General features: G+C 40.6%; 1 protein-coding gene across 1 annotated transcript; it reads right to left on the bottom strand.

The window, feature by feature from the left end:
- Positions 1-10,768: 10,768 nt before the first annotated feature.
- Positions 10,769-13,869, bottom strand: RTL4 (retrotransposon Gag like 4). Its single transcript, XM_003317645.4, has one exon. The coding sequence runs from the start codon at positions 13,637-13,639 to the stop codon at positions 12,707-12,709; it is 933 nt and encodes a 310-aa protein (XP_003317693.2). The 5' UTR covers positions 13,640-13,869; the 3' UTR covers positions 10,769-12,706.
- Positions 13,870-15,480: the final 1,611 nt, after the last annotated feature.

The raw sequence follows: 15,480 nt of genomic DNA, 5'->3' as shown, positions 1-15,480 counted from the left end.
TAGATAGTAAGGTACGATGTAGGAGTATGGTCTCTGGTGATAGATGTATATGCATTTGAGTCCTGCCTCTAGTACTAACTCTGTGTCCATGGGCAATTTCCTTAACTACTCTAAGACTCAATTTTCTCATCAGCTTAATAGGTATAATAATAGCATCTATCTAAGAAGGTAGTGAGAATTTAAAGAGAAAGTAACCATAAATCCAAGGACACAATGCCCAACATGTAATGAATGGTCAATAAATAGTAGTTGCTACTTATTATTATAATTATTATTAAGCAAGCCAGTGTCTTGTGAGAGCACTAAAAAGGAAGAAAAAAACTTCCATGTCAGGTTTAAAATATGAATTTATTACATCATATTCCAACTACATCTTTATATTTATTATTTTTCTTTTTTTATTATACTTTAAGTTCTGGGTTACGTGTGAGGAATGTGCAGATTTGTTACATAGGTGTACACGGGCCATGGTGGTTTGTTGCACCCATCAACTCGTCACCTACATTAGCTATTTCTCCTAATGTTATCCCTCCCCTAGTCCCCCACCCCCCACAGGCCCTGGTGTGTGATGATCCCCTCCCTGTGTCCACGTGTTCTCATTGTTCAACTCCCACTTATGAGTGAGAACATGTGGTGTTTGGTTTTCTGATCTTGTGATAGTTTGCTGAGAATGATGGTTTCCAGCTACATCCATATCCCTGCAAAGGACATGAACTCATCCTTTTTTGTGGCTGCACAGTATTCCATGGTGTATATGTGGCATATTTTCCTAATCCAGTCTATCATTGATGGACATTTGGGTTGGTTCCAAGTCTTTGCTATAGACTGCCACAATAAACATACGTGTGTATGTGTCTTAATCATAGAATCATTTATAATCCTTTGGGTATATGCCCAGTAATGGGATTGCTGGGTCAAATGGTATTTCTAGTTCTAGATCCTTGAGGAATCGCCACACTGTCTTCCATAATGGTTGAACTAATTTACACTCCCATCAACAGTGTAAAAGCATTCCTATTTTCCCACAACCTCTCCAGCATCTGTTGTTTCCTGACTTTTTAAAGATCACCATTCTAACTAGTGTGAGATGGTTATCTCATTGTGGTTTTGATTTGCATTTCTCTAATGACCAGTTATGATGAGCATTTTTTCATACGTCTGTTGGTTACATAATGTCTTCTTTTGATAAGTGTCTTTTCATATCCTTTGCCCATTTTTTGATGGGGGTATTTGCTTTTTTCTTGTAAATTTATTTGAGTCCTTTGTAGATTCTGGATATTAGCCCTTTGTCAGATGGATAGATTGCAAAAATTTTCTCCCATTCTGTAGGTTGCCTGTTCACTCTGATGATAGTTTCTTTTGCCATGCAGAAGCTCTTTAGTTTAATTAGATCCCATTTGTCAATTTTGGCTTTTGTTGCCATTGCTTTTGGTGTTTTAGACATGAAGTCTTTGCCCATGCCTATGTTCTGAATGGTATGGCCCAGATTTTCTTCTAGGATTTTTATGGTCCTTGGTCTTATGTTTAAGTCTGATCCATGTTGAGTTGATTTTTGTATAAGGTGTAAGGACGGGGTCCAGTTTCAGTTTTCTGCATATGGCTAGCCAGTTTTCCCAACACCATTTATCAAATAGGGAATCTTTTCCCCATTGCTTTTGTGTGTCAGGTTTGTCAAAGATCAGATGGTGGTAGATGTGTGGTGTTATTTCTGAGGATTCCGTTCTGTTCCATTGGTCTAAAGTTCTGTTTTCGTACCAGTACCATGGTGTTTTGGTTATTGTACCCTTGTAGTATAGTTTGAAGTCAGGTAGTGTGACGCCTCCATCTTTGTTCTTCTTGCCCAGGATTATCTTGGCTATGCAGGCTCTTTTTTTGGTTCCATATGAAATTTAAAGTAGTTTTTTCCAATTCTGTGAAGAAAGTCAATGGTAGCTTGATGAGGATAGCATTGGATCTGTAAATTACTTTGGGCAGTAAGGCCATTTTCATGATACTGATTCTTCCTATCCATGAGCATGGAATGTTTTTCCATTTGTTTGTGTCCGCTCTTATTTTCTTGAGCAGTGGTTTGTAGTTCTCCTTGAAGATGTACTTCACATCCCTTGTAAGTTCTATTCCTACGTATTTTATTCTCTTTGTAGCAATTGTGAATAAGAATTCACTCCTGATTTGGCACTCTGTTTATCTGTTATTGGTGTATAGGATGCTTATGATTTTTGCACATTGATTGTGTATCCTGAGACTTTGCTGAAGTTGCTTATCAGCTTAAGGAGATTTTGGGCTGAGATGATGGGGTTTTCTAAATATACAATCATGTCATCTGCAAACAGACACAATTTGACTTCCTCTCTTCCTATTTGAATACGCTTTATGGCTTTCTCTTGCCTGATTGCCCTGGCCAGAAATTCCAATACTATGTTGAATAGGAGTGTTGAGAGACGGCATCCTTGTCTTATGCCAGTTTTCAAAGGGAATACTTCCAGATTTGCCTATTCAGTATGATATTGGCTGTGGGTTTGTCATAAATAGCTCTTATTACATCGAGATATGTTCCATGGATACCTAGTTTATTGAGAATTTTTAGCATGAAAGGCTGTTGAATTTTGTCGAAGGCCTTTTCTGCATCTATTGAGATAATTATGTGTTTTTTGTTGTTGGTTCTATTTATGTGATGGATTACTTTTATTGATTTGTGTATGTTGAACCAGACTTGCATCCCAGGCATGAAGCCAACCTGATCGTGGTGGATGAGTTTTTGATGTGCTGCTGAATTCGGTTTGCTAGTATTTTACTGAGGATTTTTGCATTGATGTTCTTCAGGGATATTGGCCTAAAATTTTCTTTTTTGTTGTTGTGTGTCTGCCAGGCATTGGTATCAGGATAATGCTGGCCTCATAAAATGAGTTAGGGAGGATTCTCTCTTTTTCTATTGATTGGAATAGTTTCAGAAGGAATGGTGCCAGCTCCTCTTTGTACCGCTGGTAGAATTGGGCTGTGAATCCATCTGGTCCCAGACTTTTTTGGTTGGTAGGCTATTAATCATTGCCTCAATTTCAGAACCAGTTATTGGTCTATTCAGAGATTCAACTTCTTCCTGGTTTAGTCTTGGGAGGGTGTAGTGTCCAGGAATTTGTCCATTTCTTCTAGATTTTCTAGTTTATTTGTGTAGAGGTGTTTATAGTATTCTCTGATGGTAGTTTGTATTTCTGTGGGATCGGTGGTAATATCCGCTTGATCATTTTTTATTGCATCTATTTGATTCTTCTCCCTTTTCTTCTTTATATGTCTTGCTAGCAGTCTATCTATTTTGTTGATCTTTTCAAAAAACCAGCTCCTGGATTTGTTGAATTTTTGAAGGTTTTTTTGTGTCTCTATCTCCTTCAGTTCTGCTCTGATCTTAGTTATTTCTTGTCTTCTGCTAGCTTTTGAATTTGTTTGCTCTTGCTTCTCTGGTTCTTTTAATTGTGATGTTAGGGTGTTGATTTTAGATCTCTCCTGCTTTCTCTTGTGGGCATTTAGTGTTATAAATTACCCTCTACATACTGCTTTAAATGTGTCCCAGAGATTCTGGTAAGTTGGGTCTTTGTTCTCATTGGTTTCAAAGAGCATCTTTATTTCTGCCTTCATTTCATTATTTACCCAGTAGTCATTCAGGAGCAGGTTGTTCAGTTTCCATGTAGTTGTGCAGTTTTGAGTGAGTCTTTATCCTGAGTTCTAATTTGATTGCACTGTGGTCTGAGAGACAGTTTGTTGTGATTTCTGTTCTTTTACATTTGCTGAGGAGTGTTTTACTTCCAATTATGTGGTCAATTTTAGAAAATGTGTGATGTGGTGCTGAGAAGAACGTATATTCTGTTGATTTGGGTTGGAGAGTTCTGTAGATGTGTATTAGGTCTGCTCGGTCCAGAGCAGAGTTCAAGTCCTGAATATCCTTGTTAATGTTTTGTCTTGTTGATCTGTCTAATATTGATAGTGGGGTGTTAAAGTCTCCCTTTATTATTGTGTGGGAGCCTAAATCTCTCTGTAGGTATCTAAGAACTTGCTTTATGAATCTGGGTGCTCCTGTATTGGGTGCATATATGTTTAGGATAGTTAGCTCTTCTTGTTGAATTGATCCCTTTACCATTATATAATGGCCTTCTTTGTCTCTTTTGATCTTTGTTGGTTTAAAGTCTGCTTTATCAAGACCAGGATTGCAACCCATGCATTTTTTTGCTTTCCGTTTGCTTGGTAGATCTCCCTCCATCCCTTTATTTTAAACCTATGTGTGTCTTTGCATGTGAGATAGGTCTCCTGAATACAGCACACCACTGGGTCTTGACTCTTTATCCAATTTGCCAGTCTGTGTCTTTTAACTGGGGCATTTAGCCCATTTACATTTAAGATTAATATTGTTATGTGTGAATTTGATCCTGTCATTATGATGTTAGCTGGTTATTTTGCCAGTTAGTTGATGCAGTTTCTTCATAGTGTCAATGGTCTTTACAATTTGGCATGTTTTTGCAGTGGCTGGTACTGGTTGTTTCTTTCCATGTTTAGTGCTTCCTTCAGGAGCTCTTGTAAGGCAGGCCTGGTGGTGACAAAATCTCTCAGCATTTGCTTGTCTGTAAAGGATTTTATTTCTCCTTCACTTATGAAACTTAGTTTGGCTGGATATGAAATTCTGGGTTGAAAATTCTTTTCTTAAGAATGTTGAATATTGGCCCCCACTCTCTTCTGGCTTGTAGGGTTTCTGCTGAGAGATCAGCTGTTAGTCTGATGGGCTTCCCTTTGTGGGTAACCCGACCTTTCTCTCTGGCTGCCCTTAACATTTTTTCCTTCATTTCAACCTTGGTGAATCTGACTATTATGTGTCTTGGGTTTGCTCTTCTCAAGGAGTATCTTTGTGGTGTTCTCTGTATTTCCTGAATTTGAATGTTGGCCTGCCTTCTAGGTTGGGGATGTTCTCCTGGGTAATGTCCTGAAGAGTGTTTTCTAACTTGGTTCCATTCTCCTTGTCACTTTCTGGTACAGCAATCAGATGTAGATTTGGTCTTTTCACATAGTCCCATATTTCTTGGAGGCCTTGTTCATTTCTTTTCAGTCTTTTTTCTTTAATCTTGTCTTCTTGCTTTGTTTCATTAAGTTGATCTTCAATCACTGAATATCCTTATTTCTTCTTGATCGAGTCGGCTATTGAAGCTTGTATAGGCTTCATGAAGTTCTCGTACTGTGGTTTTCAGCTCCATCAGGTCATTTAAGCTCTTCTCTACACTGGTTATTCTAGTTAGCTATTCGTCTAACCTTTTTTCAAGGTTTTTAGCTTCCTTGTGATGGGTTAGAACATGCTCCTTTAGCTTGCAAAAGTTTGTTATTGCCAACCTTCTGAAGCCTACTTCTGTCAACTCATCAAACTCATTCTCTGTCCAGTTTTGTTCCCTTGCTGGCAAGGAGTTGTGTTCCTTTGGAGGAGAAGAGGTGCTCTGGTTTTTGCAATTTTCAGCCTTTTTGCTCTGGTTTCTACCCATCTGGTTTCTACTCATCTACCAAAGGTTTTATCTACCTTTGGTCTTTGATGTTGGTGACCTAAGGATCGGGTTTTTGTGTGGATGTCCTTTTTGTTGATGTTGATGCTATTCCTTTCTTTTTGTTAGTTTTCCTTCTAATAGACAGGCCCCTCAGCTGCAGGCCTGTTGGAGTTTGCTGGAGATCCACTCCAGACCATTTTCCTGGGTATCACCAGTGGAGTTTGCAGAACAGCAAATATTGCTGCCTGATCCTTCCTCTGGAAGCTTTGTCCCAGAGGGCCACCTGCCTGTATAAGGTATCTGTTGGCCCCTACTGGGAGGTGTCTCCCAGTCAGGCTACATGGGGGTCAGGGACACACTTGAGGAGGCAGTCTGTCTGTTATTGGAGCTCAAATGCCCTGCTGGGAGAACGACTGCTCTCTTCAGAGCTGTCAGGCAGGGACGTTTAAGTCTGGAGAAGCTGTCTGCTGCCTTTTGTTCAGATATGCCCTGCCCCCAGAGGTGGAATCTAGAGAGGCAGTAGGCCTTGCTGAGCTGCAGTTGCTCCACCCAGTTCGAGCTTCCCTGCTGCTTTGTTTACACTGTGAGCATGGAACCACCTAATTAAGCCTCAGCAATGGCAGATGCCCCTCCCTTCGCCAAGCTTCCACGTCCCAGATTGATGTCAGACTGCTGCGCCAGCAGCAAGCAAGGCTCCATGGGTGTGTGACCTGCTGAGTCAGGTATGGGAGGGGATCTCCTGGTCTACCAGTTGTGCAGACAGTGGAAAAAGTGCAGTATTTGGGCAGAGTGTACCGCTCCTCCAGGTACAGTCACTCATGGCTTCCCTTGGCTAGGAAAGGGAAATCCCCTGACCCCTTGCACTTCCTGGCTGAGGTGATGCCCCACCCTGCTTTGGCTCGCCCTCTGTGGGCTGCAACCACTGTCCAACAAGTCCCACTGAGATGAACCATGTACCTCAGTTGGAAATGCAGATATCACCCGTCTTCTGCGTTGATCTTGCTGGGAGCTGTAGGCTGGAGCTGTTCCTATTCAGCCATCTTGGAAGCGAATCCCCAACTACATTTTTAAAGTAATATGCTTTGTGTCATCAATTTCAACTCAGTGAAGAGACTTGTGGCTCTCAAGGAAGAATCTACAATGACTTTTTTTCTCAAGGTATGGACAAAACCCAGAAAGGCCAAGAAGTTTTTGGAATCATTTTTAGGAAGCAATAGTAATAAAAAAGTAAATTGTATCTTGTTCAAATGTATTTAGTGCCCACATCTGGAATGCTGGGTACATTTGTAATGATTGTCCTCTGCTAAAGACAGCAGAGCGGGTGAAAGTTTGGAAAGGGCATGATGGATGTTTACTGGTCTAAATGGGTGAATACATGAGCATACACTAAAAAGATGAGGACGTTTCAGCCTAGTACACTAACCTGGGAAGGACAGGTAGTATAGTAGTGAAGAACACGGCTTTTTCTGTTAGAGAGACCCAAATATGAATCCTGGCTCTATGACCTATTAGCTAGTGACCTTGGACATGTTACTTAAACTCTGTGAGTTTACTTGTTTTCACCTGTAAAATGAGAATACTGATAGTGCATTTCTCATGAGGCTATTGTGGAAATTATGCACATAATTCCACCGCTCTTATACTTGGCATATAATAAATGCTCAGTAACTTATTATTTAATGCCTCTAAAACCAAGTATAAGGTGACAGCATTAACACAGACTCCTTCATATCCTGGAATAATTGAATGGAATGGGGGATGCCTTTACATTATACATAGGTGAAGTTAATGCATGTAAAGGGAAGTCTGATTTAAATGGCAGGTATTAAACATGTGGTCTCCATTGCCCCATGAGACGTTACAGGCTGAAAACAAGTAGATTTAATAAAAAAGTCATGGATGATAGAATTATCGTAGGCAATTAAGGGAAAAATGATGTTTGATAGTCATTCCCAAACTCGTGGTTAATGTCAAAGAGAACAAGGCTATCTCCTCATAAATTCTCTTCAGAGTCAGATTGTTAGACTGGATATTCCCTGAGGTTGACACCATGAAGGGAGTTCTCAAATTTAAATGGCTAACTGCTCTCTGAATTAACCAAACTCCTATTTTAATATTGATTTTCTAATGACCATAGCAGATAACAGTAATCAGAAGACATTGAAATTGTCTCCTGGCATTCCTGCAGCCACTATAAACATCGTTTTTCAAAAAGACTCAATGGCTTTGTAGGAAGAGCTACTGAAATATAAAGCCTTTATGTTAGTCAGAAACCTTCGTTAAAATCCTGCCTCAAAAAGCAAGAGCCTACCCAATCAGATAATGTAGATTCAGTGTATTTTTAGGGATTTCAAGGAATTTTCTCCAACTCATTAGAAACACAAATGAAATTACAAATTCCTAGAAGGCATTGATTTGTTTCATGCTTCCTTTGTAGGCTGTTGTTTAGAACAAGAGTTTCAATCAGTGGCTATGTGAATACCAGTTACTAGAGTAGCCTGTCTTCATGAAGTGGTTATGGGATGTGTAATTGAGTAAGTTATGGTAATCAGGAGGGGTGTGAGTTAGAGAGTTTCCCTCTTCTGAGATCACAATGCTCTGGCATCAAAAAGATATGCTTTAAAATTCTAGTTCAACCACTTACTGCTTGATGAATTTGGGAAGGTTGCCAAACTGTTCTAAACCTTAGTTTCATCATCTTTAAATTGAATTTATAACACTTATCTCATAAAGGTGTGGTGAGCATTAAATGCCAGAAATGGATATTCCATCTTTCAGTGATATGATATGTAAATAGGCATTATTAATAAAGCTTTCAGCACAGTGCCTGGCATAAAGTAGGCATTCACCAACTATTAGTTTCCTTTCCCTAGATGTCCCCAACCCACATTTTATGTCTAAAGGGATGAGTCTTCTATGTATAGGGAAGGCTGAAATTCTACATAGTCCTTCACTGGGTTACTGTGAAGCAAATGGGGTTTTTGGAATACAGTCACAACTGACTTATCACTGAGCTGGCTAGATAAGAGAACCAGGGCCATGTAGAGCAAATGCTAGAAATCAATGAGCAGGAAGCAAGTCCAAACAGATCTAAGAATCACAGCTGATAACAGGAAGTTATACCAATAAGCATGAATGCTCAAAACCATAGTGGCTATAAATGACGGGACAGTGTGGTCTGGGTACTAAGACAAGTTGACCAAGATAGTTCTCCTGACTCTACTAAACGGTGTAACTCACTTCTGGGACTCCTGTTTTTGAAATGTGGTCAGTGACTCTTGCCGCAAGATGACACTGAAGATCCATGACACTAAATTCTCTTGAAGATTTTTCTCTTTTTTTTCATTATACTTTAAGTTTTAGGGTGCATGTGCACAACGTGCAGGTTAGTTACATATGTACACATGTGCCATGTTGGTGTGCTGCACCCATTAACTCGTCTTTTAACATTAGTTATGTTAAATGCTATAACCTAATGCTATCCCTCCCCCCTCCCCCCACCCCACAACCCAAATGGAGTTTGGGCCATCATAGGGAGGCAATGAAATGGCCACCGATGTGATACCAATGTGACAGGGCTTTACGGATATGAAACAAGCACCCAGAGCCCTTTTAAGGGCATGAGATGTTAGCTTTTGCCCAGATGGTGGTAGAAATTATGTGTATCCTAAATTATTTATTTTGCTTCAGAGATGACTATCGTGGTCATAGGCAAGAAGGTGTGACAATCATCATTCTAGAGATTATTCTAGAGATTATCTTCTAGAATTCAAAAAAAAGGTGATGTTTGTTGTGTCATCCTGGATAAAATAAGGACAGTGACAGTATGGGTCTTGTGCGTTGTCATCTGGACAGAATGGAGGTGATGAGAATGAGGCCAATCATGCAGTTCTCCCTGTCTAACGGTGCATTTCAGTGGCTCATGTCTACAGTCATGTGTTATGTTTCATCCATGCCAGATTATTCTGACAGGTAGAATGAACTCTGAAATATTGTAAAAGGCAATTGCTTATGGCAGGTACCATGCTTCTGCATGCAAGTGAAGGTAAATGCAGAAAGTGAAAACTGTAGGTATTTAGAAATTTTATTACAGCTGTAGACAAATGAGGGAGATAAGGGAAGCTGGCTGACTGTTGAGGCGAAGTTCCCAAGGAGGCCAATGTTCAGTAGACTCGCTATGATTCACACTATGGTGCTGACTTTGCAGAGTGAGAATCTTATTTTTTTCAGTGTACTCAGAGGTAATTAGAATCAGGAGGACTGGTACTATTTAAACCCACAAAAACTGATGTATAAGCCAAACACCAATTTATTCAATTATAATAAGAATTAACTCTGAAATAGGCTAGAACACGCATGTCAGCTGGTTAGCAAATTTTCTCTCCCTAACAAAGTTTATAAGGGAAACTAATTACAATCAAGTTACTTTGAGAGCATGGAATCAGAGCAATGGAGTTAGGTGACCAGATGGCTGACACAAATTGGGATGGCCATTGCAGGGGTGGACACGCCAAACAGTCTGCTGGTCAACAACTCACCTCTGAATCTAGGGGGATTACCAACGTTCTGTTTCACTTCTTGCTTTTCTGTGCCCCATGAATACTATTTTCTTGTTGACAAATTATTCTTCAGACTTATCATTAAATGATTAGATTCTATCTTGCTGGGTGGCATCAATATGTAGCAGATCTGCTTCCTTAAAGCTACAACCTTGTTTGGATCTGGTGGTTCCCCAAGCCTTTGCAGTTGCTGATTCCATCTTTGAGTAGGTTATATCTCATCTGTTCTCTGTAGATTCTAAGTAGTTTCACTCTCAGAGAAATTCACATAGCTATGATTTCTTAGGACACACCCTTGTAACTCTCTTTATGCTAAATCATGAGTCATTCTAGTTGAAGTGGATGGCATATAATGGATGGTGTCACTATAACAAAAATTTTGAATTGGTAAAATGGTTGCTAGCTAGTAGGCAGTAAAGCATTATTCCAGCATCCCATTCATATGCTCAGTCTGGCTGCTGGATTGTATTGCACAGTGTACAAGAGGTCTTTGATTTGGAGCACCTCAACAAGGGACCCCCAGAAGTGGAGGGTGAACTGAAGTTCATAGCCCTGGATTGGTTATATTTTCTGAGAGGCTAAGTTTGAAGATTTCTAAGGAAAGAAGGTAATGTTGCTGCAAAGAGAAAATCCAAACAGGGAATAAAATGATATATCTTTGGGAAAGAACCCAAAATGATGAATTGTGGCCCTAAAATAAGGAAAGACTGTTGATTAAGCCAACTGAATGCTCCTATCAGCATTCCAAGACCATACTGGGTTTGGTAAGGAAAGTGACTAGAGGCCATGAGGTTAGTCCTTTATTATAGAATTGATGGAGCTAGAACAAGATACTTCCAGGTAATTTCAGAGTCACTCTACGTTCAATAGCTCTACTTGTTAGAGGATCTCATACAATCCCAGTACTATAGTCGGAATTTCTTAGCATAACTGGAATATGTTAACTCAGGTCTCTGTTGTGGGAGCATATAGAGTAATGTGGTTGTGCAGCGAGCCGTTGTTAAAAGAAACCATTCGTGAATGCAAATAAGAATTGGCACAGTGGCTAGCAAGGCACAAGGTGAAAATATCTATTTATTGGTGCTACAGAATCAGAGTAGTAAGGTCCTAGTTAGGTTTAAGTATTGTCAAAGTTAGCATAATTCTCCAGAAACAAAGCCAAAGTACAATGGGATTTCATGTTCTGAGAGGCCTTGATGGTTGCTAGGGAATATGTGATTACTGATATTTCTCCAGGATATCCATTTTGGGGACATACATCAGAAACAAGAAGCAGGGAACAGAGGGCTGGTAATTACCAGCAGTGATCATTGCTGAACAGTTTTAACATTTTAGGGAGTTGTGCCTTTCTAGCATAACACTACTTTTGTTCAGAAGCATCAGGAATCTACACAAAGCTGGTGTGTACCAAGAGTAAAACATAAGCAATAAAATCCCGACTTCCTGAGTTTTGTGCACAGATGGTTTTAATGTATGTGCCCCAGGATTTTTCAGATGAGATAGTGTAGGAAGTTTTTTGCCATTCATTGTTTTTTAAGATCCTCAATTAGATGAAGGACTTCAGAGGTGGTCCATAAAGGTAGAGCTCAATAGCAATGAGTAGTAATCCTAGATGGTGACTACATTGAGGCTTCTAGAGTTAGAAACTACTGCAGGGTCTGGCTGTCAGTCTTCAGTGGAGATTTATTTGGCCAGGTCCCTTGTCCAAGGCAGCAAGGACATGCTACAGATACAGTAATTATGACACACCATCCCCAACTCTCACTAAATACCTTTCAGAAATCCTTATCTTAGAGCATATTGACTTGGCTATAAGACATGCTGGAACCTCAAGTAGGGTTGTTGGAGAAGAGAGGAGTAAGTTGGAATTGGTGGGCTTGGCTAAAAGCATACACCTGCCTGATGGGCTAGCCTGCAAAGAAAAAGGGACCAACAGTTCCAAGCAGTATTCAAATGCCCATTCAATCTGGTTTGTAAATAGCCAGGAGGTTCTGTTTGTTGGGAAAGCATGAGTCTTTAGATGGAAACAAAACATATAGCTCTATGGAAGGGTGGCAGAGCTGTGGTTCCAGGAAGGTTGATTTATGCTGAAGGTAGATCGTAGTCAATAGGTGAAGCATGGTCCAAACTCTAGGAGGAGAATATAAGCAGATTATAGGAATGTCATTTGGACTTCAGCCAAAGGTCCTAAGCCAACAGGAAACTAGGATACAGACCAATAAAGATGAAGGTAAAAGTCTTGGGCTCATTTCTAGGCACACAAGATTCAGGATTTGGGCCACAAACTCAACCCAGATGTCACCCATTGGTCAGGATAAGGTTCCCAATGTGCTTCCAGGGTTATTTTCATTGGCTCAGACTGGGCAAAGTTTTGCCTGCAGGTTTTTGGTGCTCTTGGAGAATTAATCCCAACTGCAGAAAGTGCCTGTGAATTGTTTTCATCATTCTCGGGTTAGGTTTCGTGAGGGGTAATTTGCCAATGAACAAGATCTGATTGTTTAAATTCCCCCAAAGCGTGTCAGTTCATAACTGCCTATAAAGTGGTGTCACAGTTCCCCATCTGTATTTTAAAAGTTAATGCAGGTTATAAATCAGTAAGGCTGGGATGTAAGTTTAAAAAGTGACTTTCCTGGTCTCCTCTTACTGGTGAGCTGTGTTATTTGTCGTTGCTGGAGCTCGAGAACGTTTGGCAAGGCAATCTCTTGTGAAGTGACCAGATTGGCTGCAGTAGAGGCACAACTGAGTTTCTTGCTGGCGGGCTCGTTTGGCTGGGGTGAGAGGCAGCTGGCCTTCTTGCAGATGTATAGGCCCTTTCTTGGGTGGTGGATCTGTGGGGCTAAAGAGGGCTTGGTGTTGGATCAAGGAAGCCAACAATGGGAGCTGGGTCTCTGACTGTAGGAGCTCTGGCCTGTCACTATGTTTCTTGTCCAACTGAATGCACTGAGTGATCAGGTCTGGAAGATTGTCCATCATATCAGTGACACTCTCTTCATCCTGGTTGGGATCAGCTAGTGCCTTTTTGAACTGACCACTCTGATTGGTTTCATTACAGATCAGATTTTGAGCAAGGAGGTGGAAAGTAGCAGGGTCCTGTTGAGAGGAGTTGTCTCCTTTGTCAAACTTAGCATTCATCAGAGGATTGATTTCCTGTTTTGTGGGTTTACCAACTGACTGCTGGAACTCAAGAATAAGATTCTCATATTGCTTCAGTAAGGTACTCTTGTCAGGCCCAGATATGATCCCACAACTTTCTAACTGCTGAGATAGGTAATCAAAAAAGAGTTTGATCTGGGCATCATTTGCAGGATTAGAGATTTGGAGAGCTGTCAAGTAGGTAGTCACCTGAGTGAGGAACTCTGAGCAATTGGCAGGGTCACCATGAAACTGGGTGAGATGCTCAAGTGAGTATGGTACAGGCATTACTGTGGTGGCCAGGGCAGGCATGACTTGGCCCCTTTTAGCAGTGTTCTCCGTGGTTGGATGCTGCATTTGAGGCCGCAGAATCAGATTCTCTGCCTGAAGAAAGGAAGGCTCTACCTGCATGGTAGGTGATGATTTCGTGCACTTCTCCATTATATCTCCTGGAATCAGGTGGGATTGAGTAGAATTGAGTACTAGTACTGGAAACCAATGGAGACAGTGGATTTGCTCTGTGATCAGAGACGGAGTGTCATGAGCAAGTAGCCAAAGCTGTTAGCTGTGAAGGAGACACTAGGAGATGCTAACAGCTGAATTGGAGAGATGCCAAAAAAGTGTTGTCCGCCACTCAATGTTGCCTCTTCTTCATGGAAAAGGCCAATGGTCTGCACATTTGGAAGAAATAAGTTACCTTAGAACACATAAAGGACTTGGGATTAAGAAGATATATACAACAGTCACAGTACCTTTCTCTCCTCCCTCCTTTTCCTTGTAATATAAGGGCAATTTGCCCTCTGACTAAACCTTTGTTCTAAAGCAAGCTTGGTCAACCTGTGGCTGGTGGGCCACGTGCAGCCCAGGATGGCTTTGAAAGCAGCCCAACACAAATTTGTAAACTTTCTTAAAACATTATGAGATTTTTTGTGATTGTTTTTTTAAGCTCATTACGTATCATTAGTGTTAGTGTATTTTATGTGTGGCCCAAGACAATTCTTCTTCTTCCAATGTGGCCCATGGAAGCCAAAAGATTAGACATCCCTGTTCTAAAGTATCTTTTTTCCATCAGAGAGTCAAAGAATTTGAAAACCCAAAGTGATCTCAGGTGATTATCCAGGCCAAATTCATAATTTTGCAAATAAGAAAACAGAGACCCAGAGAGGTAAAGATGTTTTCCTAAGGTCACACAGCTAGTTAATATCACAGCTGGCATGCTCATCAGGGTTGTTGTCCAAATGGCACTTCCCCCAAGACCGTAAATGTGCTCATTTGCATATACTGCTTGGACATGATGATGGTTCGTGCACCTGGCTCCTCAGAATGTGATCTGTGAACAAATGGCATTGGCACTACCAGAAAGGTTGTTAGAAATGCAGAATCTTGGGTCTCACCCCAGAACTACTAAATCATTTTTCACACTTTAATAAGATTCCCAAGGTAACTAGAATATGTGTGAAAGTTTGAGAAATGTTGCTCTAAAGAGCACTTAGTTTGAATTGGAATAATCACTGGTTGGACTTGACCGTAAGTGCCCCAAGCCTAGCCTGCATTGCTGTGGGGATATGATTCCTGTGATGGCAGTTAATCCATGTTTTCTATCTTTCTAGTCCCTGTCTGAGGTCACAATTTCTTGCCATGGAAATGATTAAGATATCACAGGCAAGACTAAGAGGTAAGGTTGAGAACCTAGCAAACAAGAACTGAATATTCTTAAAATTAAAAAGATCAAAATGTTCAGCAGTCTTTCCAGCATTGATAACAAAAATAAAGCAACCAGTAAAAGTTAAAAACAACCCCAAACATATGGAATAGCAGTTGAACTATTCTGCACTTCAATTCCTCTCATTGCCCTTTCCTTGTGTAGCGTGCTATTTAAATATATTTAAATTGTCCACTGGTGGGAAAAAATGATGTATCATTGAATCTTTTTAAATGTAAGACTTGATTTCCCTAGGTTTTATTTGATGGCTCATTTTCTCTAGACCTATGAAAAAATTATTGGAAGACAAATAGTATAAGATTGGAGGCCAGAAACATGAATCCAACCACCAGCATTAATCAGTTGGATGATCCTGAAGAACTCATTTAGGTCTCGGTTTCCTTTTTTACCTAATGAGGATTACTTTTTTTTTTTTTTGAGACAGAGTCTCGCTCTTGTCCCCCAGGCTGGAGTGCAATGGTGCAATCTCGGCTCACTGCAACCTCCGCCTGCCGGGTTCAAGCGATTCTCCTGCCTCAGCCTCCCAAGTAGCTGAGGTTATAGGCGCCTGCCACCATGC

Source organism: Pan troglodytes, chromosome X (genome assembly GCF_028858775.2).
Source record: "Pan troglodytes isolate AG18354 chromosome X, NHGRI_mPanTro3-v2.0_pri, whole genome shotgun sequence".
Lineage (NCBI taxonomy): Eukaryota > Metazoa > Chordata > Mammalia > Primates > Hominidae > Pan > Pan troglodytes.
This window is presented reverse-complemented; position numbering and strand designations above follow the sequence as displayed.

Excerpts from the sequence above, each read along its gene's own strand:
- RTL4 (XM_003317645.4), bottom strand. The coding sequence starts at position 13,639 with ATGGAGAAGTGCACGAAATCATCACCTACCATGCAGGTAGAGCCTTCC.